Source organism: Drosophila suzukii, chromosome 3 (genome assembly GCF_043229965.1).
Source record: "Drosophila suzukii chromosome 3, CBGP_Dsuzu_IsoJpt1.0, whole genome shotgun sequence".
Lineage (NCBI taxonomy): Eukaryota > Metazoa > Arthropoda > Insecta > Diptera > Drosophilidae > Drosophila > Drosophila suzukii.
The window spans coordinates 78,407,371-78,434,116 of record NC_092082.1 but is presented as its reverse complement, the minus strand read 5'-3'; the positions used below and the strand labels follow the sequence as shown (position 1 = coordinate 78,434,116).

The 26,746-nt window shown below is 39.6% G+C and overlaps 6 protein-coding genes across 10 annotated transcripts; 4 read left to right on the top strand and 2 right to left on the bottom strand.

Annotated features, from left to right (window-relative positions):
- The first annotated feature begins 160 nt into the window (after nucleotides 1–160).
- On the top strand, nucleotides 161–1,772 carry LOC118877799 (ER membrane protein complex subunit 2). The gene is made up of 4 exons (XM_036817922.3): nucleotides 161–321; nucleotides 449–857; nucleotides 981–1,137; nucleotides 1,201–1,772. Exons 1-4 carry the CDS (start codon nucleotides 288–290, stop codon nucleotides 1,480–1,482), a joined length of 882 nt encoding a protein of 293 aa, XP_036673817.2. The 5' UTR covers nucleotides 161–287; the 3' UTR covers nucleotides 1,483–1,772.
- A 160-nt stretch (nucleotides 1,773–1,932) lies between these two features.
- Nucleotides 1,933–3,382, bottom strand: MESK4 (Misexpression suppressor of KSR 4). The gene is made up of 3 exons (XM_036817923.3): nucleotides 3,178–3,382; nucleotides 2,692–3,120; nucleotides 1,933–2,633 (listed from the first exon to the last, which is right to left on the bottom strand). Exons 1-3 carry the CDS (start codon nucleotides 3,219–3,221, stop codon nucleotides 2,264–2,266), a joined length of 843 nt encoding a protein of 280 aa, XP_036673818.1. The 5' UTR covers nucleotides 3,222–3,382; the 3' UTR covers nucleotides 1,933–2,263.
- A 1,480-nt stretch (nucleotides 3,383–4,862) lies between these two features.
- On the top strand, nucleotides 4,863–9,111 carry LOC118878590 (uncharacterized). 5 transcript variants are annotated; one of them, XM_036821628.3, is made up of 3 exons: nucleotides 4,863–5,063; nucleotides 7,981–8,027; nucleotides 8,526–9,111. In XM_036821628.3, exons 2-3 carry the CDS (start codon nucleotides 8,015–8,017, stop codon nucleotides 8,795–8,797), a joined length of 285 nt encoding a protein of 94 aa, XP_036677523.1. In that variant the 5' UTR covers nucleotides 4,863–5,063; nucleotides 7,981–8,014; the 3' UTR covers nucleotides 8,798–9,111. The 5 variants fall into 5 exon arrangements, with proteins under 5 accessions (XP_036677523.1, XP_036677529.1, XP_036677526.1 ...); XM_036821634.3 differs by lacking the exon at nucleotides 4,863–5,063 and adding an exon at nucleotides 5,957–5,975; XM_036821631.3 differs by lacking the exon at nucleotides 4,863–5,063 and adding an exon at nucleotides 6,071–6,369.
- A 1,309-nt stretch (nucleotides 9,112–10,420) lies between these two features.
- AhcyL2 (Adenosylhomocysteinase like 2) lies at nucleotides 10,421–14,168 on the top strand. Its single transcript, XM_065865827.2, has 8 exons — nucleotides 10,421–10,763; nucleotides 10,879–10,939; nucleotides 12,180–12,249; nucleotides 12,458–13,124; nucleotides 13,203–13,521; nucleotides 13,585–13,828; nucleotides 13,886–14,006; nucleotides 14,071–14,168. Exons 2-8 carry the CDS (start codon nucleotides 10,889–10,891, stop codon nucleotides 14,075–14,077), a joined length of 1,479 nt encoding a protein of 492 aa, XP_065721899.2. The 5' UTR covers nucleotides 10,421–10,763; nucleotides 10,879–10,888; the 3' UTR covers nucleotides 14,078–14,168.
- A 2,269-nt stretch (nucleotides 14,169–16,437) lies between these two features.
- Actn3 (alpha actinin 3) lies at nucleotides 16,438–18,520 on the top strand. Its single transcript, XM_017088076.4, has 2 exons — nucleotides 16,438–16,807; nucleotides 16,858–18,520. The coding sequence occupies exons 1-2, from the start codon at nucleotides 16,567–16,569 to the stop codon at nucleotides 18,429–18,431; spliced, it is 1,815 nt and encodes a 604-aa protein (XP_016943565.4). The 5' UTR covers nucleotides 16,438–16,566; the 3' UTR covers nucleotides 18,432–18,520.
- Nucleotides 18,521–18,624: 104 nt separating this feature from the next.
- On the bottom strand, nucleotides 18,625–19,707 carry VhaM9.7-d (Vacuolar H[+] ATPase M9.7 subunit d). Its single transcript, XM_017088079.4, has one exon. It carries the CDS (start codon nucleotides 19,199–19,201, stop codon nucleotides 18,824–18,826), a length of 378 nt encoding a protein of 125 aa, XP_016943568.2. The 5' UTR covers nucleotides 19,202–19,707; the 3' UTR covers nucleotides 18,625–18,823.
- Between the last annotated feature and the right edge of the window lie 7,039 nt (nucleotides 19,708–26,746).

The following is a 26,746-nucleotide window of genomic DNA, read 5'->3' as shown; positions in this document are numbered from 1 at the left end:
ATCTGCCACTAAGGGTTATAATAATAATAGTAAGTAATAACCCTCACCTAATCTTTCCTAATGGAATGGCTTGGCGAAAAAATTAATTTTTACCAGGTATGGCGGGAACTTTTCTTGCGCGCATCTCTATTCTTATCGATAACTAATATCGAAAATCGTGCCATCGCTAGGTGTAAGGGGAAAATAGCTAAATTGACATTACTGGCAGAAAGGAAATAACTCGTTATAGATTACAATTTGGAAAATTAAGTTAAATTGAGCTGTTACTTGAGTCCGCTTCAGAGAGCATGTCGCTAAACTATGAGGAGATAAGCTGGTCCGGTGAGTTTTCCGCTTTTCTCGGCTAGATGCGGGACCTGCCCACGTCAGTGGTGGTTCCATGTGTCCGGCTCGAAAAAATGGGGCCATGAATGAAAAGTGCCGGATCATAATGCCTGGGTTCTTACAGATGTTCGGGATCAGTTCAGGAAGTGGCGCGAGGAGACGGGACGCCACAGCGAGGAGGTGGTGCAACTCTGGGTGGCTGTGCTGGAGGACAAGGTTCACAAGACCGGCAACGAGCGCCACCTAATCCTGGAGCAGGTGATCATTGCCGCCCTGGACACTGCCCGCTTCGATATTGCCACCCAGTGCACCAAGCAACTGGCTCTGGAGTTCCCGGGCAGCCTGCGCGTGATGAAGTTCAAGGCGATGCGTTTCGAGGCCTTGGAGCAGTACGATGATGCCGACGAGGTCCTGGACGCCATCATTCGCAAGGACGAGACCAATGCCGCGGCCAGGAAGCGCAAGATTGCCATTCTTAAGGCCCGTGGGCGTCGCTTGGAGGCAATCAAGGAACTCAACGAATATCTAAAGAAGTACGAACGCTAAACTCTAGGCTAAATATGAGAAAGAGCACTCTTTAAAAATGACTCGTACTTAAAATAGCGACCTTTATTCACTATATATCCAATCTAATACTAATTTTTATATGTTCAAAGGTTTATGTCTGACCAGGAAGCCTGGCACGAGCTGTGCACCATGTATCTGGCTGAAGGAGAGTTCGGGAAGGCGGCCTTCTGCATGGAGGAGGTTCTGCTGCACAATCCCCACAGCCATCTGATACACCAGCGATTGGCGGAAATACGCTACACAATGGTGAACCTTTTAAGCCGGTTGTAGCTCTAAAAAAGCCCCCTTAACCATGTCCATTTCTTTTAGGGTGGCGCCGAGAATGTGGAAACGGCTCGCACTTACTACTCCCAGGCCCTGAAGCTGAACCCACATAACTTGCGGGCTCTGTATGGAATTTACTTGTGCTGCAACTACTTGGCCAACTCCCGAGCTGTGAGCTCCAAGCGTAAGGAGCTGCAAAAACTGGGACAGTGGGCCCTCGAACAAGTGTCGGAGCACACCACCAAACAATCCACAATCAAGAACAACGACAAACTGATTCTGTCACTGGAGGCTGCCTTAGGAAACCTGGAAATCAAATCGAATTGACCAATATAATCACAAATGGATATCGCATATATTTGTGCAATAGATGCCAGAAAGTAATGATTCCAAATATTCTCAGAAATGGGTTTCCAGTTTCTGTTTCTTAAGCGAGTTACATAGATAAACATTTAAATAAGCGGGAGTAAAAAGAATTTTATAGTCAGTGCATCCGAGCGAGTATTTTTGATGTTAAAGTATCGGTGACGGCTTTTAACTCGGATAATTTATTGCCCTGAACATAAACGTATGCGAAAATAGTCCTGTAATAAATTTAGAAAAATCAATTATCAATATTTAAAGACTTTCCTTTTAAAGCTCTTGTAAATGCAATACACCCTATTGCTTTTGTTTTTCTTATTTTCTCTTGGCTGACCTTAATTTCGAAAACAAAAGCTTTTATGCCCACGAACTTACGTGTGTAATAATTAATCGAACATTGAACGACATTCATAATGCTGTTAAAAATTTATTCTGAAGATGGGGACTGTTATATACGTACTGTTTACTTGACTATTCATAGAGTCCATTGACTCGTATTAATGTAAAAATTGCATTAATGTACTAGATTAATTCTCACTAGGCTCGTGCGTGTCCATCGCCATACAATGGCATACTTATATACGTATTATCATATGCATATTTACTTGCATCGCACTGTAGGTGCAATCGACGACTGCAGGGCATCCGAGGGCAGCGCTGATAATCCAGCGGACGGTTAAAAATAGTCCAACAATGGGACAGAATGCAATCAGTGGAGTGCCCCTCCCTCCATTGGCAGAGCAATTCAATTTGTCGAGGAGCCATTGCCGTAGGTCCGTCCACTGTGCGATTTCCTTGAATGTTTTGGCCGGAAGAAGTCCTTGAAAGTGAGTGCAGGTGCGGGCATTGGCTTCTCCGAGTTACTGGTGGAATCTTGACCGTGTCCTTGTGAAGAGGAGAGTGCCGTATGACCTCCACTCCCGCTGCTAACCGGCAGACCATCCAGATATTTCAGCTGGGGGAGAACTTGCAGGATGTAATCACGCGGTCCTTGGCCCCCGAAAACTGTCCGGATGCCAGGATTTCCCATGCAAGAGAGCTGATCTAAAGCAGGACACTGCCGTTCGATGCGGTGTATCCAGTCAGTGATGTTTGCTATATCGCAATTGTTAATCCTGCAAAACACAAGGTATTAGTACTTGGAAACCCTTCTACAGAATCCCTCCAAATCACCACAAGATCCTCAAGCTTGGTAAATAGGGAAAAGTATTTATGTCCAGGTTTACATTGCGGTCCAAAATCAAGGTGTCCAGATCCTCGAAAAAGGAGAGAAATCTTAGATTTCGGAAATCATTGTGACTCAAATCAAGGAACTTTGTCTGTGCAGCGAATTTGTCTGCCAGTCGTCGAGGAATGGTCTTTAGGTTCTCATAGGCCAGCGATATGCGTCCATTCTCCAGAATGCTCTCCGTGAAGGAAACGTCTTCGCTTGGACAACTACTTATGGAAATGTTCCCACTGAAGGAATACGGATTTGGCGTTATCATTTTTCCCTCGTTGGATTCGGTCAGGAAAACGTCGTTATATTCGTAGTTTAAGCTCTCTATCGACTGGATGTTCGCACAGGTCCTGAGCACCTCCGTCAGGCACGGATTCAATGGGCTAGAATCGGGATAATAACACTGTTATCTGGAATTTTGGGAACCCAACGACTCTCACCTGTCCTCGGAGTTGGAGCGTTCAGAGGTCGATGTTCCAGACATAACGGCGCGTAATCCTCATAACTAGTAAGTAATCCTCGTCTCAGAATATTCCAATTGGGATTGGGAGACCGTCAGAATATATTTATTTTGGTCCAAAGTCAGCGGCAGACTGAGGAAAAATTACACTGATTCTCGCTCCGCGAAGATTATCTGAGTCTTTCGCTCCCCAAGCAAACACAACCCAATATGTGTGTGTATTGAAACAATTGTCATCTCGGTGGTCACAATTACCCAGAGAACTCAAAATACACTCGAAATAAATTTTTGCTTCGACTTTTAATTTTAAAATTTACAATATAATATCTTTATTGTTATAAGCAATAGTATGAATTATAAATAATAAATTTATTTTTATTTTAATAATTCCAATTTTTATTTCAGTGTAAAATTAATCGCTCAGATTAGCAAGTGTAAATGGAATTATAATTTAATTTTAAATAATAAATGTATTTTTTATTTTAATAATTCCTATTTTTATTTCAGTGTAAAATTACTCGCTCAGATTAGCAAGTGTAAATGGACATACATACAAACATGGGTCGAAAACACCAACAAAACAAAGTACGAGGAACAGAACTCTATTGTTTTCTCTTTGTTGATGCTGATACTCTGCCGTGGAATTATCTATGGACAGGGTATGTTAATTCTTGGAAATGATTAGTATACTATTTAGGTATCCGTTTATCAAGCGTCTTGTCAAATTTGATGTACTTTTAGTAAGAGCGCTTATCTCAACCTTTTACGAATAATTTCAATACCTTTTATCAAAGTCGGAAATGAAGTGAAGTGAAATGCATTTTTATAAATTACGTGGTTAGAAACGATTGGTCCTAATGATTAAGATGGGAACTGGCTATCAAAAGTACTATAAGTAGTCTCAGTAAAATAAAATATTTTTGTTTATTAATAACATGTTTATGCATACTAAAAACCTTATTTATAAGGGTGTAAGAAGTGTAAGCAAACTCTGTAAATATTGTTTACACTTTGTACGTAATAAATTGATTTTTGTGTTTTTGTTTATATGTGCCAGAAGCGTTGACCGATTGTCATGTCGATTTCAGGCGGAAACATAAGGAAAACGTGAAAATATGTTGCTATGTGACATTAATATAGCTTTACAGCACGGCACCAGTTAAATTTATTTTTACTTTGCCTATAAGGAGTCTTACGATTTTGTTCTGTGTTATGGTTGTGGTGACTTAAACTTTTTAAAAATGGATATTAACAAAAATAAATGGATGTACAAATTTTAACTATAATCTTTACATACTATTTGATGTCTTGGACTTTAGAAGCTCCACTGTGGCTACACCTTAAATAGTGATCGTAACATTCCGATCTGACGTCTTTGGCTTTTTCTCTAAGTTTTAATTCGAATCGCACCCTCATTCATTAAGTTAATTTACTCATAGGCACTCGTAAGAGACTCGAACAAGTGGCCAAAGCAAGGCACTACTATGCCATACCACTAGACGATATGATATAGTGGAATGAGCGCGAGGGGCGAGCCCCCGGCGGACTTTCGCTCTCAGCGCTACTGAAACAATCGGCCCCCTCACGTACCGCTCGTAAAGCTGCCTGGTACTCTGGTACTGGGTTCCGCTGGGGCTGGAACGGAGCATGGTGAGCAATTGGTCGGCAGTCAGCTCCACGCTCTAGACCCCAATAGTTCGGCGCGGCCTACACGCGGCAAAAGCTCAGCAAGATCGATCCGAATCGAATCGAATCGACTTTTCGAGAGTGTGTGCGAGTGTTTTTTGCGGCGGTGCCCAGCTGTTGACTAATTCTCAATCGGCGCTTGGCCTCGAGTTGCAAATCGAGTCACTTCAAATCGCAGCGGTAATAACAAAAACACGACTGGGTTTACATAAAAATGCAATTGAACATGCGAGCATAACAAAAACTGAGTTTGTTATTGATTACTCGGGTTGCCAGTGGCACCACCACCACCTCCCAAACAACCATAAAATCGATTCTGATACAGGGAAAAAACTTGTCACCAGACTGTGATAATGAAAGTTGAAAATTCCCTGTTTAATGACATGAAAACCATCTAATTTTAAATATGTGGGTCACATACGAAATTATTCACCAATTCAAAAGTGCTTAACTTTAAAATGGTGTAACTTAAAAACTGGATTAGTTTCAATGACACATCAAAATTGACCATATTTCATTTGATATTTTTATTTGCTTGTCAATTCAAAATGTTTAAAGTTTCCCATATTACTCAATTTTATTTTAGTAGATGGTGAATATATTTTAAAAGGGAATATAGGTCACCAACCCTTCTTTTTAAATCATTAAAAATGAATATATTAAAATATTTTTTGTCGGTGCGAGAACCCCCACATATTTATTGATTAACTGACAACATAGTCGTACGATGTAGATTTGTATGTACAAACACTTTTCAATATCAATTCACCGAAAGAGGTCTTTCGCTCTTATCGCGGGCGCGTGATTACCTCCAGTGAATTTAAATGCCGATTTTTGTCGGATTGCGACTCGCAATTGTGGAAACTAACTATTTCCACTGTCTTAGCGGCTTTACTGTGGGACAGTGGAGCGTGGCTTGCGCAACCGTGCATGTGGATGTGCATAATAATGGCATTGGTCAAATCAGGTTTTGGCTTAAAAAGCTCAAAGTGCCAAGAGTGTTGCCGTGACACTCTTCTATTTGGTGTTGTATTTAGCAAGTGCCCACTGTGGCCGGACGGACTCAAGTGGAAATGGGCATCTGCGAAACGAGTGAGTTCATTGATTAAAAGTGCTCAGCTGACGTTGCCGTTTCTTTGTGAATCTTATCAGAGCAGCAACAAAAATAGGAAAACCAATTAAAAACACCAATACATCTGATCGCTTGGGGCTTTATGTCATGCAAAAGCGATCGAACCCGGGGCCATTCGTGTGTAAGCGGTGTATTATTGCAGATACTTGCGTAGTAGTCACAAAGAATCGCATTGTATAAGACCAAAGTCCACTAAAAATCCCTGTGTCAGACTCGCAAATCGCCATAGACCGATCACTCTCCATGCCGATCGTGCGGGCAATCGCCAAAGTTTATTATCCGGTGGCGAAATGTGCTAAATTCGTAACGATCGGGCTAGAAACCAAACCAGTATAGTGTTTTAAAAGTGAGTAGGTAAATATTAGTGCTCTCCAACGTAAGCAAATACTTGGATCAAGGGTCTATTTGAACTGTCACCATGTGTGTTGAAGATCGAATGTTTTAAGAACATTAAATAGATCGTGTGGAACCAGGAGAATCGTTTTGTAAGCTGTCGTAATGCCGGATTTCAAGGGCAGTCTACAATGCGTGAATGCTAATTTGGCATTGCGACCTTTCTCGATGTCACTTCGGAATACCGAGCACCAAGTAAAATATGCAAAAACCGCATTCAAAAACGTAGGCAGCATGTGTTCAGATTCTTGTATACCCCTTAACAACAGGGCGTATTGATTCATTTTACTTTTTCAGAAACACAATCAAAAACCAATATTATTATTTACCCAATTTTGATTTATTATACTATTCCAAGTGAAAGAGCAGTCTAAAAATAATTGTTAAGTACCGGGTATCCGAAAAGACAATACGAAAAGTTCAATTTGTTTGTTGCTTCTTTCTTTTGGTTTATTTTTATTTTTCGCCCCGCTTTGCGTCATGCACATGAGGGAGTTTTTTCACAATCGCATCTGTTTTTATCCCAAATAGACTTCCTACAAATTTGGGTGTTAGCCAAATCGACAGAGCCTAAAGATAAGGATAGTGGTAAATTAAATTAAAGTCCGTCACTTATCGTCTTGTTTTTCGACATTGGAGGCTATCGCTTGGATATCAGCGTAAGCAAGGTTACCTCTTCATTTAAAATATAGTCACGGTTCAAGGCTTTACGTAATTGTAAGTTAAAAATCCATGGAAATGGCCTGGGCCTACTTTGATAAAAAATATTAAAATACAATAAATGCTTGGTTACCAACTCACAGAAAATAGGAACCAATGAATTGCTTCTCCCTTTTGTCAAAAATAGCCAGTGACTCAATAAAAACTGAGAATTAGATAAGCAACTCTTTGGTAATTTCCTGGTCAGCCGCTCGTTTAGTGCTTATCAAAATTGCAATATTTACAATTATTGATTACTTAAACACCCCGTGTGATAAACTTTTTGCCACCAGTACAAAGTGCCGAACGTGATTGATTTTTGCCTTCTGCCCTCGTGTGTGGCACCACTTTTTCTCATGACAAAAAAAGACAGTAAAATAAAATCAATGCTGGCGACGTGTAAACAGAGGAAAGGTAAAAAGTCAGGTGGCGTCTTCCCCACCTTTCCCACCACACATTTTTGAGGGTCTGGGTCTTAACCGAGTGGAATTTCAGCCGACTAAAGTCTATGCGAACACACGCCGGGTTAATGGAATATCACACAGAAAGTACTCGTCATGTGGGAAAATATAGCTTCACTACGGGCAGCGTCCAATTAATTCACTGGCGACATTTGAGCGATGGAAGGACAGGGTCATACACTTAACCGACGTGTTCCATTTTAATTTCGCGAATGTCGGGAAGTGTGAGTACTAATTGATCGTGTGCCTGGAATGCTAATTAGTTCGTCGTACTTCACCTAGAACTTGTGATTATTTATGGGTATCAGAACGTTTCTCGAAATACAATAACAAACACTTAATTTAATCGGTGTCTACATACGCAGTGCTTTTCAATTAATTTATTCAATGATATTTTTTTGTTCAATTTCAGGGTTTCGAGTTGAACTTACTCCCAAAAAGGCAGAATGACTGGATCAGGTAAATATTTAAATCGAAGCAATTAACTTGACATCAAAAAAGAGGATATTATACTTTGTAGACAGATCACATACATGTGGAATAAGTAATTTTTAAAATAGCTGTTTTACTACTTTCATTTAAAATGTCACGATCCGTTTGACGCAATGTCAGGAATTACATTTTAAAGCATACTTATGGGGCACTATTAATTTTTGAGTAATGTAGAATCGTTGTGTATAATAAGCTTGGACGAGCTAATAAGCTTGTACAGCAATAAACCATACAAAATATAAACGAATTAAAGAATATTTGGTAATATAATTTAATGGTCAAGATACTTTGTTGGCTTACTAATTGGTATTTCAGCTTGTTTTTAATTTTTGTCTAATTAATCTTTCATTCCATGCACTCTTTCAATGTATTATTATTTTTATTATATTTTCTTATAAATGAGAAGAATTAGAGTATCATCAAATATTCTAAAATTAAATCTTTTTCTATTAATTAACCTTTTAGTCCACGATCCGAAATGGAGCCTGGAGCGCCGTGAGTCCTCCGGCCACTTGGTGTGGCGCAAGGATTCTCCGGAGTCGAAAGTCCGGTTTCGCTTCGACGTCGAGGTCCTGGAGTTCGAGAAGCATCCCCACGAGGAGCTCGAGGACAAAGAGGACCACTTCTCGATCACAAGTCTCTCGGCGACGGTGGCCATGTGTGCCACCTGTGTGGCCGTGGTTGCCGCCTCCGTATTCCTGCCCTGGTATTTAATGGAGAAAGTGGGATCGCTCTGAAGAAACGAAGTCCAAAAGCACGGACTTCTTGTATATAGGTACCTTGACGGTATTAAGTAGACTCTTGTACATAAACAAGCGTAGATTTATCTATTTGTAAATAGTACGTACGTTGTAAGTAGACTCTAAACGCAGACTATGTGGTTTTTATAAAGTTAGAGTTTGAAAAACTCTTTGTGCAATAAGAGTGACTGCTAATGCCAAACTACGGAATGTGGATTGTATTTTAGGACGTGTAAAATTCTCTTAAGTTTAGTCATATGGAATATCACAAAGATAGTTAATGGAATAAACGAAATTACTTGCCCTTTAAAGTGTTATCTTTTGTTAATGAAAAAAAAGGATCGCATATGCAATATATGCACAGCTATAAATGATTACAAGATCACGAGAATTTTGAACAGAAGCCGGTATAATAAATGTTTATCACGCACAATTCGTTGGCCACTTTTTTTGAAGATACTACTCGGAATTGAAGCGACCAATTAGACCATCGGATTCACATAATGAATTTTCCTAACCCCTGGCTGTGGACCAATTTAAGGTAACAACCATCCCCCGCAGATGTTGCATCCCCTAACCAGCATCCCTTGGCCGGGATTTTCCATTGAGGGTTGATGGCGTAATTCCCATTTCGGTGCCTTGATTAAAATTCTTCCCTCTTTATGGCCACGCTAAAAGCGCACGAACAACCTATAAAATGTAATGCAATCAACTCATTGGGTAACGTTCGCGAAAAATGGCCGAATAGAACATTAGAAAGCAAATTTAACGACCAACCCCCTGTAAACACACAATCTACGTTGAAAAACTAATTGGAGAAAATTTAAAGATAGAAAGTTAAAGTTTAACCTCTTTTAAATTAGAAATTTTAATTGTACCTAATATTTATTTCACCAAAAAAGAAATTTAAAGCTAACATATATAGCTAATGTTCCTAACAGCTTTTTATCTTTGGTTTATGCTTTTTATTATGGTTTAAAATTTTCTTTGTTTTAAAGTAGTCTTGCAGTTCAAGCATCGTAGGTAATATTAATACGATCATAACACGACAGTAAATTTAAAATAACTAGTCTTTTTTTAAGAGCTGATAACAATGATGTCTCATGAGAGCATTATTTTTCTACAATGATCTCATTAAAAAGCTACTACACTTGGCTACCAAAATATGCCTAGAGCTAACAGATAAGAGCACCGTCTGCCTTATTATTACAGGTTTATTTTCAATTAAGTTTTTCAGAACGGCAGCTCGACTTCAAGAACTCTCCAGCTAGTAAGTGGCTAGCTGCATTAATGGAATCCACTTATCCGAGTGGACACTTCGCCTACGTCAGAGTCGAAATTGATTTCCGTAATCTCTGGAATACTGCATGGGGTGAAGTTGGATCATGATAGGTGCTTAAGGGGAATACGAGAGGGGAGCTCAACCGGGGTACGGAGCGATAAGAGCCAGCGGCGTGATAAGATTCTCATAAATGTGGCGATCTTTTATTTGAACCGCTGCTGATACACGCTTCGTGGTCTTGTTGTGTTTTTGGATTTTGTTTTCGTTTTTTACTTGCCGTATTTCTTTATTTCTATACGATCGTGCTGCTCCCTATAAACCCGGTGCAGTGAGTCAGTTTGTTGTTTGCCTCAGTCGTGAGCGGACGGTCCGTGGAGATCGGAGATCGGCCCAGATACAAATACATAAGGCAAATACAGACCGAGAACGAAATCGATCGATTGGCGATCTCGTTTGAATTCGAACGCGGGCGAATCTAGTCTGATCGGAGATCCCCAACCGAACTGACGTTGTGCCTCCGCCAAATATACCATATTGGATATAAAATAGTAGTCTAAGTGATATCCAACACTTGCACTGGATGATTAGAGCTGGTCTCCGGGGTGCATAGAACGTAAGAAGTCGGAACAAAGCGCGACAAAGCCGAGCATACTTTATAACCTGTTTCGGATACGTCTAAATGTAAGTCCACGAAGGTCGTTCGCTCTTTTTGAATAATTTCTGGCACTGACACGCTTGTTTGTTTTTATTCGAACTGTTGGCTTTACTTTTTGTTTTCTTTTTTATCGGCTCTCAGTGCCTTCAAAATGTCCAAAATGCCAGAGACAACGTTTGCCGACCTGAGCTTGGCTGATAAGGTAAATATAACAATGGGAATAATATCATAGTGATTATTTATTAGCCACTTAAAGCCAGTAGGTGGATTGGCCAGATTCACACAACTCGTTTCTATCGCTGAACTTGGCGATTAATATAAAAACAGCACGTGACACCTCGGCAAACAAACAACAAAGCCCCAAAGACGCTCTCTGAACAATAAATTAATGCGAGACATTCACCTCGAAGCTTTTAATACCCTTTGTGAAAGTGATCGCATGACAAATCCAGTAAAACACCTTTAATTAAGGAACTGTAATGGGGGTCAAGCAATTTTAATTATCCCAAAATTAATGTGTAAACTGAAGAAAATCCCAGATATACAAAACACCATATGGCCCCAATAAATCTTACATATATTAGCCTTGCAGACTTTGCAACTTCTAATCAAAAGATTGATCTGCTGGCTCGTTAAGATCGTAGAAAAATATTATGTTCTAGATACAGTTCATGTTTATTCCATATGGCCAGTGAAACGTAAACAACAATAGACACAATGGACAAGGTATACAGTCGTAGATTTCATTAATTCGACTGTTTACATACACTCCGGGAAGCAACCGATGGCGGTCCGGATTCGGAATCTACATATATTCGCGATTTCATACTTCTCTGAATCAATTGGCGCGACGAATTATCGCCGGTATGCTAAATGAAGCCGAATGAAGTCGAATGTATTCCCTTCGGCTTTTCTTTGCACTTAAATCTAGATTTGGCTGGAAACTGCACAGAAATGAGATTCTCATCAGAAATTGATCAATCCATATACTATACATATGTGCGATTTTGGATGCCTTGTGGTCCATGGCAATTTGTTAATTGGAAAGTGCAATAAATTCATGAGCCTGTGAATCGGTGCCATTACCTTTGATTATACGGGGTATCTAGTTAGTCAAGGGAGCCTAATCAAATTGATTAGCTGTATTGTGTATTTATTAACACTTGGAAATCATGCTAAAATATGCACGAGTATACATTAAACTATACGGGTAAAGAGCTTCCATGCAACATAGTTGCTAGTTACTGTACAAAATTTTATTTATAGAAATGGATAATTACTTACCCCTATTTTGACATTAGCTTGAAGATAAACTAAGTGATCTCTTAAGTTGTTTACTTGGCAGCTGTTATCTTAAGTCCTACAAACAGAGTTAGGCTAACATAGATCACTTTTCTTTTTGGTTTCATTTGATTAATAAGATCATACATATATTTTCATAGACGGCAGTGAAGAAGTCCAGTATTGAAGCTCGACGGTTTTCTGATGTCTCCACCTGTTCGTTTAGCTCCAGTAAGTACACAACTTTGAATGACCAAAAAAATGTGATGTTATTATATAAATTATGATAACCAAGTAATAATGGTCTAAATTTCAATTTTATTTGTTCTTATGCAACGTAAAGACTTTTACAACATTGGCAAAAATCAGTTCTTTTACTTTCGTTTTAATAATATACAATATTAAGGACATTAAATAAATTGATTGATCTCCCTGACAGCCTGTTTCACTGGAAGTTCCGATGAGGATGAGATCTCTCCGAAGGACAACCAGCAGCGGAACTCCTCCGGCGGGACCGACTTTTGCGTGAAGAGCATTTCGAAGAGCGCCTTTGGAAGGCGGGAGATCGAGATAGCGGAGTCGGAGATGCCGGGCATCATGACACTGCGGAAGAGGGCCAAGGATGAGAAGCCCCTGAAGGGAGCCCATATTGTGGGATGCACCCATGTCAATGCGCAGTCGGCGGTATTGATCGAAACTCTGGTTCAACTGGGTGCCTCTGTTCGTTGGGCAGCCTGCAACATATACTCCACCCAAAACGCCGTTTCCGCTGCTCTGGCAGAGGCGGGAATCCCAATCTTCGCCTGGCGCGGGGAGACAGAGGAGGAATTCTGGTGGTGTTTGGACAAAGCCATCTACTCTGAAGGCTGGCAGCCCAACCTGATCTTGGACGACGGCGGGGATGCCACGCACCTGATGCTGAAGAAGTACCCGGAGTACTTCAAGGCCATCCGGGGCATTGTGGAGGAGAGCGTGACCGGGGTTCATCGGCTGTACATGCTCTCCAAGGGGGGAAAACTCACCGTTCCGGCCATCAACGTTAATGATTCAGTAACCAAGAACAAGTTTGATACTTTCTACACGTGTCGCGACTCCATACTCGACAGGTGAGTTCGAAACATTAAAGTATACAATATTATTTGATATAGATCTAATAATATTCTTCCTATATAATCTCCTGCCAGTCTGAAGCGCACCACGGACATTATGTTTGGTGGAAAGCAAGTTGTGATCTGTGGCTATGGGGATGTGGGCAAAGGTTGTGCCCAGTCTCTAAAGGGTCAAGGCTGCATAGTCTATATAACGGAGGTGGATCCCATATGCGCTCTTCAAGCTGCCATGGATGGATTCCGGGTGGTGCGGCTCAACGAAGTCATAAGGAACGTGGATGTGGTGGTCACGGCAACGGGTAACAAAAATGTAATCACCCGGGATCACATGAACCGCATGAAGAATGGTTGTATCCTGTGCAACATGGGACATTCTTGCTCGGAGATTGATGTGGTGAGTACTCAGGGATTACCTGGGTATCCTAGAGATAGTTTAATATTTTTATTTTCATTTTAGAATGGCTTGCATACCCCGGAGCTGACGTGGGAGCGAGTGCGTTCCCAAGTTGACCACATCCGTTGGCCCGATGGCAGGATGATCATTCTGCTGGCCGAGGGAAGACTGGTGAATCTCTCCTGCTCCACAATTTCTTCGTTTGTGGTATCCGTGGCGTCCTCCACTCAGGCCCTGGCTCTCATTGAACTTTTCTCAGCGCCAGGAAGATACAAATCGGATGTCTATTTGCTGCCAAAGAAAATGGGTAGGTAGTCTGTTTATCCAGTATACAAATAAATATCAATTTATTCTGTAATTCCAGATGAATACGTGGCTAGTTTGCATCTGGCCACCTTCGATGCCCATTTAACGGAGCTCACGGACGAGCAGGCAAAATTCATGGGCTTAAACAAAGCCGGGCCTTTCAAAGCAAATTACTACAGGTTGGTAACTTTTCTTCTCCTTAAAAACCATCTCCTTAATAAACAATTTTTATTTCATTCACAGATATTAATAAGTATTTTATGTTTTATCATGTTATTCTCGTTGTGTAATTTTGATATTATTTAGAAAATAAATATGAATATACACAAATTTTAAAATAAGGGTTTTGCGAAAATAATGGGTCTTAGTTTCAGGGGTTGGTTTACCAGGGGTTTAAGGGGTGTGAGCAGTTAAAAACGCTCATAGACACAAGCTGGTTGCCATACATATAGGTGGCGTTTCACTCTTAATATTAGTTCAAAAAGCGGCCGCTGTTCAATTCGTGAACTCAAGTTATGGAGTTTCTGCTTTCCATTCTGAAAGCCCCTAGAAAGACGGAAAATTCGAGCATGAAAATGGATTAAAAAGTTGACCCTCAAATAAATAAAATATTTAAATGATCCGCGTAGAATTCAACCACAAATTCATAGAGGTATCCCACTTGATAATCGCGATCCAATTACCAAAGTAATGAAATGTTGAAGTGCAGTTTTTGGTTCCCATTCTGAAAGCCATTGGATTTTAGGAAAAAATAGCACATGAAAATGGGTCAAAATTAAGACCGTCGTATAATAGCAATATTTAAATGTAGATAATAAGAGAATTCAACCACAAATTCATAGAGGTACCCCACTTGATAATCGCGATCCAATTACCAAAGTTATGAAATTTTGAAGTGCAGTTTTTGGTTCCCATTCTGAAAGCCATTAGATTTTAGGAAAAATCGCACATGAAAATGGGTCAAAATTGAGACTCTCGTATAATAGAAATATTTAAATGTAGATTATAAGAGAACTCAACCACAAATTCATAGAGGTATCCCACTTGATAATCGCGATCCAATTACCAAAGTTATGAAATTTTGAAGTGCAGTTTTTGGTTCCCATTCTGAAAGCCATTGGATTTTAGGAAAAATCGCACATGAAAATGGGTCAAAAATGTGACGCTCGTGTAATAGAAATATTTAAATGTAGATTATAAGTGAATTCAATCACAAATTCATAGAGGTATCCCACTTGATAATCGCGATCCAATTACCAAAGTAATGAAATGTTGAAGTGCAGTTTTTGGTTCCCATTCTGAAAGCCATTGGATTTTAGGAAAAATAGCACATGAAAATGGGTCAAAATTGAGACCGTCGTATATTAGAAATATTTAAATGTAGATAATAAGAGAATTCAACCACAAATTCATAGAGGTATCCCACTTGATAATCCCGATCCAATTACCAAAGTTATGAAATTTTGAAAATCAGTTTTTGGTTCCCATTCTGAAAGCCATTGGATTTTAGGAAAAATCGAACATGAAAATAGGTCAAAATTTAGACCCTCGTATAAAAGAAATATTTAAATGTAGATTATAAGAGAATTCAACCACAAATTCATAGACGTATCCCACTTGATAATCGAGATCCAATTACCAAAGTTATGAAATTTTGAAGTGCAGTTTTTGGTTCCCATTCTGAAAGCCATTGGATTTTAGGAAAAATTGCACATGAAAATGGGTCAAAAATGTGACGCTCGTATAAAAGAAATATTTAAATGTAGATTATAAGAGAATTCAACCACAAATTCATAGAGGTATCCCACTTGATAATCGCGTTCCAATTACCAAAGTTATGAAGTTTTGAAGCGCAGTTTTTGGTTTCCACTCTGAAAACCATTGTATTTTTGGAAAAATCGCACATGAAAATGGGTTAAAATTGAGATCCGCGTATAATAAAAATATTTAAATGTAGATTATAAGTGAATTCAACCACAAATTCATAGAGGTATCCCACTTGATAATCGCGTTCCAATTACCAAAGTTATGAAATTTTGAAGTGCAGTTTTTGGTTCCCATTCTGAAAGCCATTGGATTTTAGGAGAAATCGCACATGAAAATGGGTCAAAATTGAGACCCTCGTATAATAGAAATATTTAAATGTAGATTATAAGAGAATTCAACCACAAAATCATAGAGGTATCCCACTTGATAATCGCGTTCCAATTACCAAAGTTATGAAATTTTGAAGTGCAGTTTTTGGTTCCCATTCTGAAAGCCATTGGATTTTAGGAAAAATCGCACATGAAAATGGGTCAAAATTGAGACTCTCGTATAATAGAAATATTTCAATGTAGATTATAAGAGAATTGAACCAAAAATTCATAGAGGTATCCCACTTGATGATCGCGATCCAATTAACAAAGATATGGAATTTAGAAGTGTAGTTCGGTGTTCCCATTCTGAAAGCCTTTGGAAATACTGAAAAATCGAACATGAAAATTCAATAAAATCATAGAGGTATCCCACTCTACAAGTGACGGGTCTAGATATGTATATGCACTTTGGCTAAAACTTAAAAGCAAACTACTTTCGGTTTTAAGTTGTCGATCGGTCAAGATTATAACATCATTTCATATAATCCGTACTAAATTCTTAGTAGCTATATTTGAAAATGTCATAATTTTTTACAAAAAAAATCTCGAGGTTTTTTATTTGGATATATCCCACCATTTATTTAGTTAATTATCAGTGGCGATGGGTTCCCTGATAAAGGAACATGTAAGCCAAATAAGGGCCATGCTGTCCGATTTGAAGGATCAAAATGAGACGCAATTAAGTGAAGAAACTGGGGATGGGAGCGGCAATGAAGTTCTTGTGATAAGGAGCTGTTTGGGGAAGATAGTATTGTTGACGAGGTCCATGCGGGAGAGATTTGTGGAAAGTGATGAATTTTGCGAGCAGGACAAGGCCGCAAATTCCGTAATCTTGGCACAATGTGAGTTCTTGCTAGGAATGACATAATTTTCTATGAATATATATTTCCAGGTAATCGGAACATAAGGCGACTTTCTTCGATCCTGCCCCTGTTTCAGACTGAGGGAAGACTTAGCAAGGCGAATCAATCCGTCTTTCAGCTACACGTTAACAGTGTCCTCTTTGAGCTTGAAACTATAGTCAGGGAATCCCCAAGGATCCCATCACAGGATTTATATAAGGATGCAGTCCATATAAACACGGAAACTCCCTTAAATGAGTGTCCCACGGATGAGTTGAATGAATTGCGTCTGAAGTTGTTACGTGCAGAGAAAAGTCGGGACCTGGAAATAATAGGTCACAGGTTGATGATATCGAAAGAGCGGACTTTGGTCCTTCAGGCACGTAATGATCAGCTGACCGCCGAAAGACAGCTCTCCGAGGAGCAGGATCGCGTCAAGGCACTCGAGGAAAGTCTATTGCAATCTGAGCTCAAGCTAAGGATCCTTACTGAACAGAATGAAAAACTCAAGGAAATCCAAAAGCAATTTTCCAAAAGTCAGTATACAGAAGGAAGTCTGCGGATGTGGAATGTGCACGTTGACAAAAGGAAATGCAAAATTTCCAATCGAGGGATAAAGCCCATTATGAACTCATCAAAGCTAAACCTTTCGCAGCAGAAAACTCTTAAAAAGTTAAAGCACCGCCTTAGTCAGGAAAAAGTAACTTTGGTGAAAGCCAAGTCTTCAATATCCGTGATCAAGAAGGACATAGATGACCTTCGCTTTGGGAAAGGTAAGCTGCGACATGGGTTACAAAAAGACAGCTTTTCCGAAGTTAATCAAATGCGGCGGCTACGAAAAAAGAGGAAACGTACCCTTAACGTCATTAAGAAGTCCCTCAAAATCTTATCTCATTACAACCGTCTTAAATTCCCGGATTGCAGCTTTAAATGGAGCCGGCTTTTGGATTCCGTTTTTAACAACCTATTTATGGTTCGAGAGATGTGGAAGCGGACCTGTCTGAAAGATCCGCCAACCAAGGTACTAAAACCAAGTACAAGCTGCTTTAAATGTTCATCTCGTCGTTTGTCAAAGAATCCTGTGAAGATACCGCAGCTTTCCCAGGCTGTATGGGACAAGATATACAAGCCCTTTCCTCTGTTGACTCCTACTATCTCTGATATGTGTTTGATCCGGGTTTCGTCAAGGGATCAGGTTAAATCTGTGGTTAATGGATATTTCGCAGTCGGTCTAGGAATAGTCGGATCCACAGCTTCCACTTCCACTGGGATACCGAAGTACCTGGGGAAAACCTTTGGCGATCGACGACTTAACCTGCTCCGCTGGTGCCAACTGAAAGTCAAACCCTACGGTCTTCCCATGTACGAGTTCAGTGCTTCCTGGACAAGTGGTCGAGCTCTATGCGCCATCATTCACTCCTATCACCCTGATAAAATTGAAAGCACATATCTGCTCAGAAAGGAACCCAAGGAGACCTTAACATACGGCGTTAATGTTGCCCAATCCTTAGGTGTTTCTAGCACCATTGACTTAATTGGGGAGTGCCTGCAAAGGCATCCTAACTTCGTGAAGATCGTCGATTTTGTGGATGAGCTGCAATGCTGCCTGGATCCAGAGATCTGAGACAATTTGGCATTTTTAAAAACAAGTTTTCTACAATATATTTCTATAAGGTGTAATAAATTAAATGATTTTTGGAAGGTTAAGAAAAATATGGTTGAACATCAGTGTTGCTGCCAATGTTTTTATTTATTGAGATTAGTTAAATTTATTATTGAATTCCATTCCATTCAGTGTTTAAATCTAAGCGGTACTGTAAAAGATAAGATTAAGATTGTGGTTGTTGCTTGAAGTTGGTTGAATTTTGATATCTATCTTTTAGGGACCGAGTTATTCGCTTTACTAATGTGGAAAATATCTAATAATTCTAAATTAGCTGAAATATTTTCTTTGTGGGCCTGTAAAATACAATTTCTTTTTATTCACACATTAAAAATATACAATCTGCAGCAGTGTTATGGGTCCTTTTGGTCGTGGACAAAGGAGTTGGGCCAGTAGGTCATTATGCCGTAGATAATCTTCTGGCTGGCCCGCGGTCCGACCAAAGGATTCAGCTGCATCAGGAAGGTGACCAGCCAGGCCAAGTAGCAGCAGACGGCGGTGAGGATCACACAGCACCGGATGATACCGCGCTCCTCGTATCTGTAGGATACCACGAATCCAATGATGGCGACCAGCAGCCAGAACATGGTGACCACCGAGAATGCCACATACTTATCCATTTCCGGAGAGTTTGCCTTGCCAGCTGGCCGAATGTTAAGTTCTGACAAGTTTCCACCCCGTGTCCTGGATCTCGGAGCTTGGCCAGTTCCAATTTGGGTGCCTGCACTCATAAACTTTTATGGCTGCGAACATTTCGATATTTTATGGCAAACGACGGAGGCTGCAGGCGCAGTGGAGCGCGAAGGTTGTAAACGGAAAACTGTATACATTTTCCCGAGTGCCGGAGCGGTCCATAAAACTGCTGCACGCATCCTGACTAAGCGCAAAATCCGTTTTACGAGGACTGCCAGCTCTCCAGCTTCCCAGCTATCCTGCCATCCTGGCCCGGATCATCCCCTCGAGGTCCTGATGATGCCATAAGTGCCCAGGCGCGTCTCATAAAATGGCGGCTGTGCAATGGCATTGCAATGTGCGCGGTGGTGGTGTAATCGAGTTTTCCCAAAGTAGCAATAAATGTTAATGGCGACATCGAATTTTCCATTTTCTCGCGATAAGTATCAAGACGTCCGGTGCCAAGGCAGCGGTTATTTCGCGGCAATGGCCATCTTTAATTCCGTTTTGATGCCGGGGGAATCAGTCTTATAGAGAGTTCAAAACAGTAGCTCAAACCTGGAGAGACAACTTCGCACATCGACCTCAGACGGATACTGAAAACTACCAAGATGTTTTAGCCCGAATGTGGCCGTGTTTTCGTTGCCAGATCGGTTGGGTATCGTAAATCTCCGGGTTAAGGTCTCTCGGGTCTCTGGAATCGCAAGCAAATGCAAATCGGGCCAAATGTGTGATTTCCCCTTTAACACGGTCGGCACTTAAGAAGAAACGAAACCGAGTTGAGACCGAACACGAAACAAAAACTATCCAGGCAGCCAAATTCTGGGGCACCGCGTTATCGGTTCCGGTGCGGGTTTGTCTTGTCACTTCTTTGACAAACCGTCAAAATATTTGACTCGAAGTCACCTAGCAAGGAGAGTGGGTGCAAAAGAAGTGCGTGACCGATTTGCCTAGTTCGCTATTAGGGCAACTTCTCCAGTTAGATCTTATTGCCGTTCTACAAACCTTACAATAAGACAATAATTTAAGCATCATAATTTTATTTATATTTTAAAAATTTCATATAAAAGAAGGAAGATCTATTAACAAATGATTATAATGAATAGGTCTATTTACTTTCGAAAAATATTTGAAAAATGTAAGATATAAGAGCAAAGTTATATTAAAAAGTGATTATATTGAATAGATCTACTCATTATATTATAATAAAGAACGAAATTGGTTTTTAAAAGGATGTCAGGTTTTTCTGCTGTCTAAGTAAGGTAAAAAGTAAGCGGAGGTTTTAAAAAAACCAACAGATGGGGTTTTAGCGTTGGAATTTCCATGCATTGTGTTAAAATTTGTATATAAATGGGGATTTTAAAGGATTAAAAAATATTAAATTAATTCGAAGAACTTGGTTTGAAAAAGTGTAACTAAAAATTGTAACATGAGCACATTTGAAATCAAAAAAGGCTACAATATATTACATTATTATTTAAAGGCAAACTGAGAAGTATTACCACAATTATAGGATTTTAGCGCACCTGTCCTCCTTCGTTCGCAAAGTACCTCACATGGATGTGTTGAGGGAGGGAACCCAAACAATTTGGATTAGTCGTACGACTCTAGCACGCGTTGTTTGTGCAGTCACTTAGCGGTTTATCTTGGCACCGGTTAAGGAAGTGTCCGCAGTCTGTGAAACACAAAGCTTGCAACACATTTCGCAGGCAAACACCTGGTTCTGTGGACCGTGTCGATGGCGCTGTGTCCGGTACCCCTTAACCATTCTAGACCTCCTCTCCACCCCCTGCTCAACACCTAAAGAAAGGTCTGTTGGGAACACAAACTGTGTGAGTTCTGGTCTCTTACCTTTGTGGGCTTTCCTATTAGCACACATCCATGTCCAGTTAGATCGCCCACAAGGCTGCACAATCCGGTCATTTTGTGGACAGTAGTACGATTTTATTACGGAACTTACTTTCCATTTTCGGTTTACAAACATTTCCACATTTTCATAAACATTGTTGCAACTTATTATACCCTTGCTAAGGATGTTACCATTTTGGTGCCATTTCCGAACACTCTATATAAAGTGTATATGTTCTTGGGCCAATATTTATTGATAAGCGATTTTTTTCATATAAGCAAAGAAATCTATTAATAAGGATACTATGGGGTGAAAAATATATAGAAATTAAAATTTATTATTAAAATATTGAATAGCTGAAGGTCCGAAATGAGAAATATAAAACAAGACACTTCTTAGCAATACTGAAATATTACAAATACAAAATTTTAACACATGCTTTACCATTACAAGAAAGTGAATATGAAAGCAACTCAAATAAAGTCAATGGTTTTGACTTGGTCAGAGGTTAAAGACTTTTGTAATTATTCCATTGTACATTAAGGACTTTCGATTTCATTGAGGGTCAAACTTATTCGGCAGGTCGTCCTTTTATCTGGACAGCCTTTGTGAATTAATGTCCCCTATATTCTGCCCCTAAGTGCTGGGAAAGTAAATATGTAAGCACATGCGATATGTGGGCATCCACCCTGAAAGTTGGGCTTCATAAAACGGAGTCTGCGCACGATAAAATGCATCCGTCGATGTCGATGGTGATTGATTTTCGACGTGGCACGGAGTGTATCCGTATCTGTATCCATGGGCAAGTGACTGGTACTGTTTCGCTTTGCAGGGCGCAGTGCGCAGATACAGATACAGATATGGATACGAGTACGGATATTTGAGGCGGGGGCGTCAACGGTCGGTGGTTGATTCCTGTCGCCGGCGAATTTATGTATCTGGAACGGAACGGAGCTGCAACCCCAATAAGACCAAGAACCGAAATCGAAGAATATCGAGGAATATTGTGGTGGGGTGTGCATGTGCCTTTAAGGGTGCGGGTGCGGTTCGAAAAAAGATATATGCCCGTCATATATCTAGGCTGTTCCCCACGCCACCTTATTTATTTGTTTATCTACTATTTATGATCCCAAGAGCCGAAGCCGAAGTCGAAGTTTTTCTTGGACCCCGTCCCGCGTTCGTCACGCTCGCCGTTGTTGTTCTTGCCGATTTTCCTATGGCTATGGGTATAGGTATAGGTATCGCCCATAGCCTTATTGGCATCGCTCTGGGTGACTCTTGGCGTCGGCGTCGTATATCCGAGTGTATCTGAGTCTGACGGCGAGTGTGAGTGTGAGTGGGCCATGCGATTGCGATTCCTGGAAACTAACAGCGATTCACAGACAGCGGAGAACTCGCACACCATTCAGTTCAGTCGATGACGCTCCGCACCTCGGACTCCAAAACCATAGCCAAAAACTGGCTCTAACACTCGGCCACCGCCGGCGCGCTCTTTCTCGAAAGTGTTAAAATAATAAACCAACAACAACCATAACAACGAGCATTTACAACGACAACGGGAACTATAACCCTGTAATCGACAGACTATTGGGCCACAAAACAAAGATTTAATGTGCAATTTTCATAAAAATTCCGCGCCAGACCCATTGACTGTGTGCTTTAAATTATAGCCACCATCAAATCGGAGTCACATTAGGCAGCCCGGTGGCAAATATCTCGCCATTACCAATTATTGCACCTAATCGTCAATTTTAATATTAATCGAGTTCTTGAATTACCATTGCGTTTGGAGCCGACGGCAAGTGACTTTTTCGAAGCTCGTATTAAGTGATTGTAACAAATGATTATATACTAAAGAAAGGTCGAGGCATTCTGGGTAAGTATTTCGTTTTCTTACTGAATTCGGCAGCAAAAAGTATATATTAAACTTTGACAGAAATACCCATTGAGCTTAAAATTTCAAAATTTTTTAATACACCGAAAATGAGAAAGTACAATTTGTAATAATAAATTTAAAAAGATATTGAAGATGTGCCAAACTGGGGCTTAAGTTTACAAAATACTTATGTTTCGTTCAGGCAGATTTTTAAGTCCTCATAGTTGATATTGATTTGGATATACATAGCCAAGTTACTTGGGTATAGCCTTCAAATATATTTCGGAATATTCTTCGGTCATTTCAAATAGGCTTTCTTTAATTTATTTGCATTGATTCTACTTCAAAAGGCCTATTAACTAAACTTTTTTGTAAAAGGTTTCTATTGGCTTTAATAGTTAAATAAATATTTATTGGTCCGATCCCCTTTTCATATTTTTGTGGGAAAAGTTTAGAGTCATTTCCTTTAAATCAATGATGTTTTTAAAATCGATGGTAATGCTTAAAATAAGATTATCAAATAAGATTATAATTCGAAATTTGAACCATGAAATTTATAGCAAAAAGTTTATAGGTGACACAGAAAACTTTTCTTACAAAATAAAATGTAAATGTTGCAGAAAATGTTTCAATAGTTAGCTGTTTATAAATTGTTTCATAATTAAGGGCACATTTTACCTAAAGTGACTTAAAAACTTTAAAGACTTTGTGATACCGACGGATTTTTGGTTGGTTATCAAACCAACCTTCGCCAGAACCTTCGAAGATTTCTGTGACACTTCATTGCTTTTAAAAACTACATAATACGCCAAAAATATATCATAGGAGCATTAAAAATCACTCTTAAATAAATCCTATTTTGTCCGAATTTTTTTTTAATCTTGTTTTTATGAAGAAATTAATAAAAGAAATCTATGTATAGAGTTTGTCCGCATTGAACCGGAAATGAATATCTTACTTTGTAATCAAGTTTAATATTGCATTTTCATGAATGTAATTGGCATTCAAGGGAAGAAAAGAATATCGTTCTGCGTGCCTTCCCATGCATCTCAAGGCAGTAAATGCTCCATTAAGAACGACAATGTTATCATAGCCGTGCTTTATGTTCTTTTTAATTTGACTGCACTATTTGGCAGAGCGTGATACTATTTGCAGTAATCCTTCTGCAACAATTCGTTTAGGGAGCAGAGCAGGGATGAAACAGATTTCCGGTGGCCATTCGCCGTTGATGGCATCTGCGAAGTTCCCACGGCTTGTCAGGGACCTTCGCTCTACAAGATCACGTACGGCCATAAAAGCCCAGGCACACATTGAGGGAAATGGAATGGCGGCACTTAAGAACCGCCGCCGCTTAATCCAATTCCGCAAAATGGAGCCACGCTCTCCACCCCCACTTTCCACCCCTCGGCATTGTGTTCTTTATCTATCTATCAACCATTGCCAGCGATTCCACCACCTTATCGCTATGAGTGTTTTTCTGTGTGCGTATCTGTGTCTCTAATGGCCGCACACATTGTTGCAGCTCATGCGGATACAGATACGTTTTTATATCGTTTCGCTGCGACAGTGGGCGGGGCTTGCCGATGAAACAATGGCGTGCAGATACATGGCGCTGCCAGATCTGTGCGAATTTGACCTGATGACACTTATTTTATCAAGGGAAAAAATATTTTTATCTACCCCCTCTTTTACAAAACAACGTTTTGTATCTTTTTATCTTAAAAAATATACAAAACATTCTCTGATAAAAGATAATTTTGTAATTTGCTATGTTCAAAATTACAAACTTTCTTAACTTAAAATATATTTATAACTCGCATTAATCGTTTGGGACCTCGTTGTTATGATTGAATATAAAATCGTTGTATATTTTGCTAATGTAAAAAAATCAATTTCAGTGCTACAACAAAGTAAGATTTTTTATTCTTTATGTACATTTTTACTATACTATAGATAAAGACAACGATTTTTAAAGTAACAACATTTATTTTTGCCGAATACATGTCTGGCGCGCAAATTCAAATAATATAAGCCGAAACAAAATTCCATTAATCAACACTGGTATGAGCATTAGCACAAAAAAAAGTGCGGCATACTTTTCGGAGGTATTAAAAGCTCATGCACCAAGGTGTGAGCTACAAAAAGAGCTTTTAGTGAAGTCACAAGCCAATTATTAAGGGAAGACAAAAAGTTCACCTCATGGTGAACATGGCTTTGTTTTCTTCTGCAAGCGCCACCTAGCGTATAAGACTCAGTCGAAATAGTATAAGACTGCTCAAATTCAGTATACAAAAGGGGCGGAGCCTAAATCCATGATGGCCACCGAGTTGAAGCCATACACATGTACACATAAACGTAATCTACCCAATTTTGAGATAACGGATTTTTACTTATCCTTAATAACTACCGGTTTTAAAAATCCCACTGAAAGTTACCCAATTCTTTCCTATAGAAGAAGGAAGGCTATCTCTATAAAGGTTAATCGTTTTAAAAACAGTAACAAAATAATTCTTTAGGAAAAAATAAAATATAATACTTTTCTCAAAAGAGTAAAAAGGTTTTAGGTAAAAAAAATTAAATTAGTAACCAAAAAAAATTGTAAAGTTGGCGATAGAAAATGTGGTGAATAGTAATTAGTTTTGACATTAACTTCTAAATATAATGCAAGGTAAGAACCTCACTTAACATTTTTAAATGGTAGAATTTTTCTCATTGGTAATCCCTTCCGTATGAACGGACTTTGAACAAAATCAATGTTAAAAAATACAAAAAATAAACTTTCTTAAAATTTAATTTCCTTTTTTAAGTTAAATTAATATTTTTTTATTTAATACCATGTTTGCAGCCAGTACATCTCAGTAATTGCTTAAAAATTTAATTTTTTGAAATTTTACAATTGAGCACAGTTGGATTTCGCAAAATTATTCGAACTACCATTTGCCAACAAAAGTTATAGTTTCCAAGGCTTTTGGCTAAGGAAACCAATTCCAACTATAAGGACTTCGAGCTAGAAAAGTTTAAGTTGTGAAAGCTCAGCTTAATAAATCTGCATTAACTCTTCAGAGTAAAATATGTTTAAAATAACAATTATCTTGCATAAATGAAGAGATATATACACTCAAATATCCCTTGCACATCTGCACCCCTTTATTTCCATTCGAATCTCGGCAAATCTTTACGATCTAGCATTACCATTAACATTAAACGACGACCTTGGCCCAAATGCGGCCTCGTCGATCGAGCGTAACATTGCGTAATGAAAGGATGTGCGGCGTTGTCCTTGAAGCAAATGCACTGCTATTACGATCCGATTTCTAAAGCCATTTGGATGGTAAGAAAAGAGTTGAGTCTTTTGTGTGAGGTACTGAGCAGTGTGGTGGCCTCAAGGTCAAAAGTCTTGCGTGGGTGCGGTTCGGTTTCACCGGGCCAGGATGCAAATCAGTGCGGCTTGCGAGCCCAGCGGTGTGCAACATGTGTTTCCCAGCGGTCGCAGATCGGTTTCGGGCAGATTCAAAATCCTTTGGATCTCCGCAGGATGGCAATCGAAAAACGCTTTCCACAATTGCCGGCGGACCTACACGTGCGGCAGTAACGGTTTGTGCTTCATCGCCCGCGAAATCTAAGCGTCCTCGTAAATCCAAATCGTCGGACTCGGATCCCCGGCTACGTGAACTCGTAAAAGCCAGCTCCAAAGTGACCCTCTTCCCGAGACAATACATACAGTATATTCCAGGGCTTCTTACAATGTCGACGGCAGCTCCTTTTGTCTGGAAATGCCAAAGAAATGAGTAGAAATAAACGCAAATGCCAGAAAGAAGCAAATTTATTGCCAGCAGCGGACTTTGCGAAAATGTCAATTTCGTTTTTATGGCATCAAAT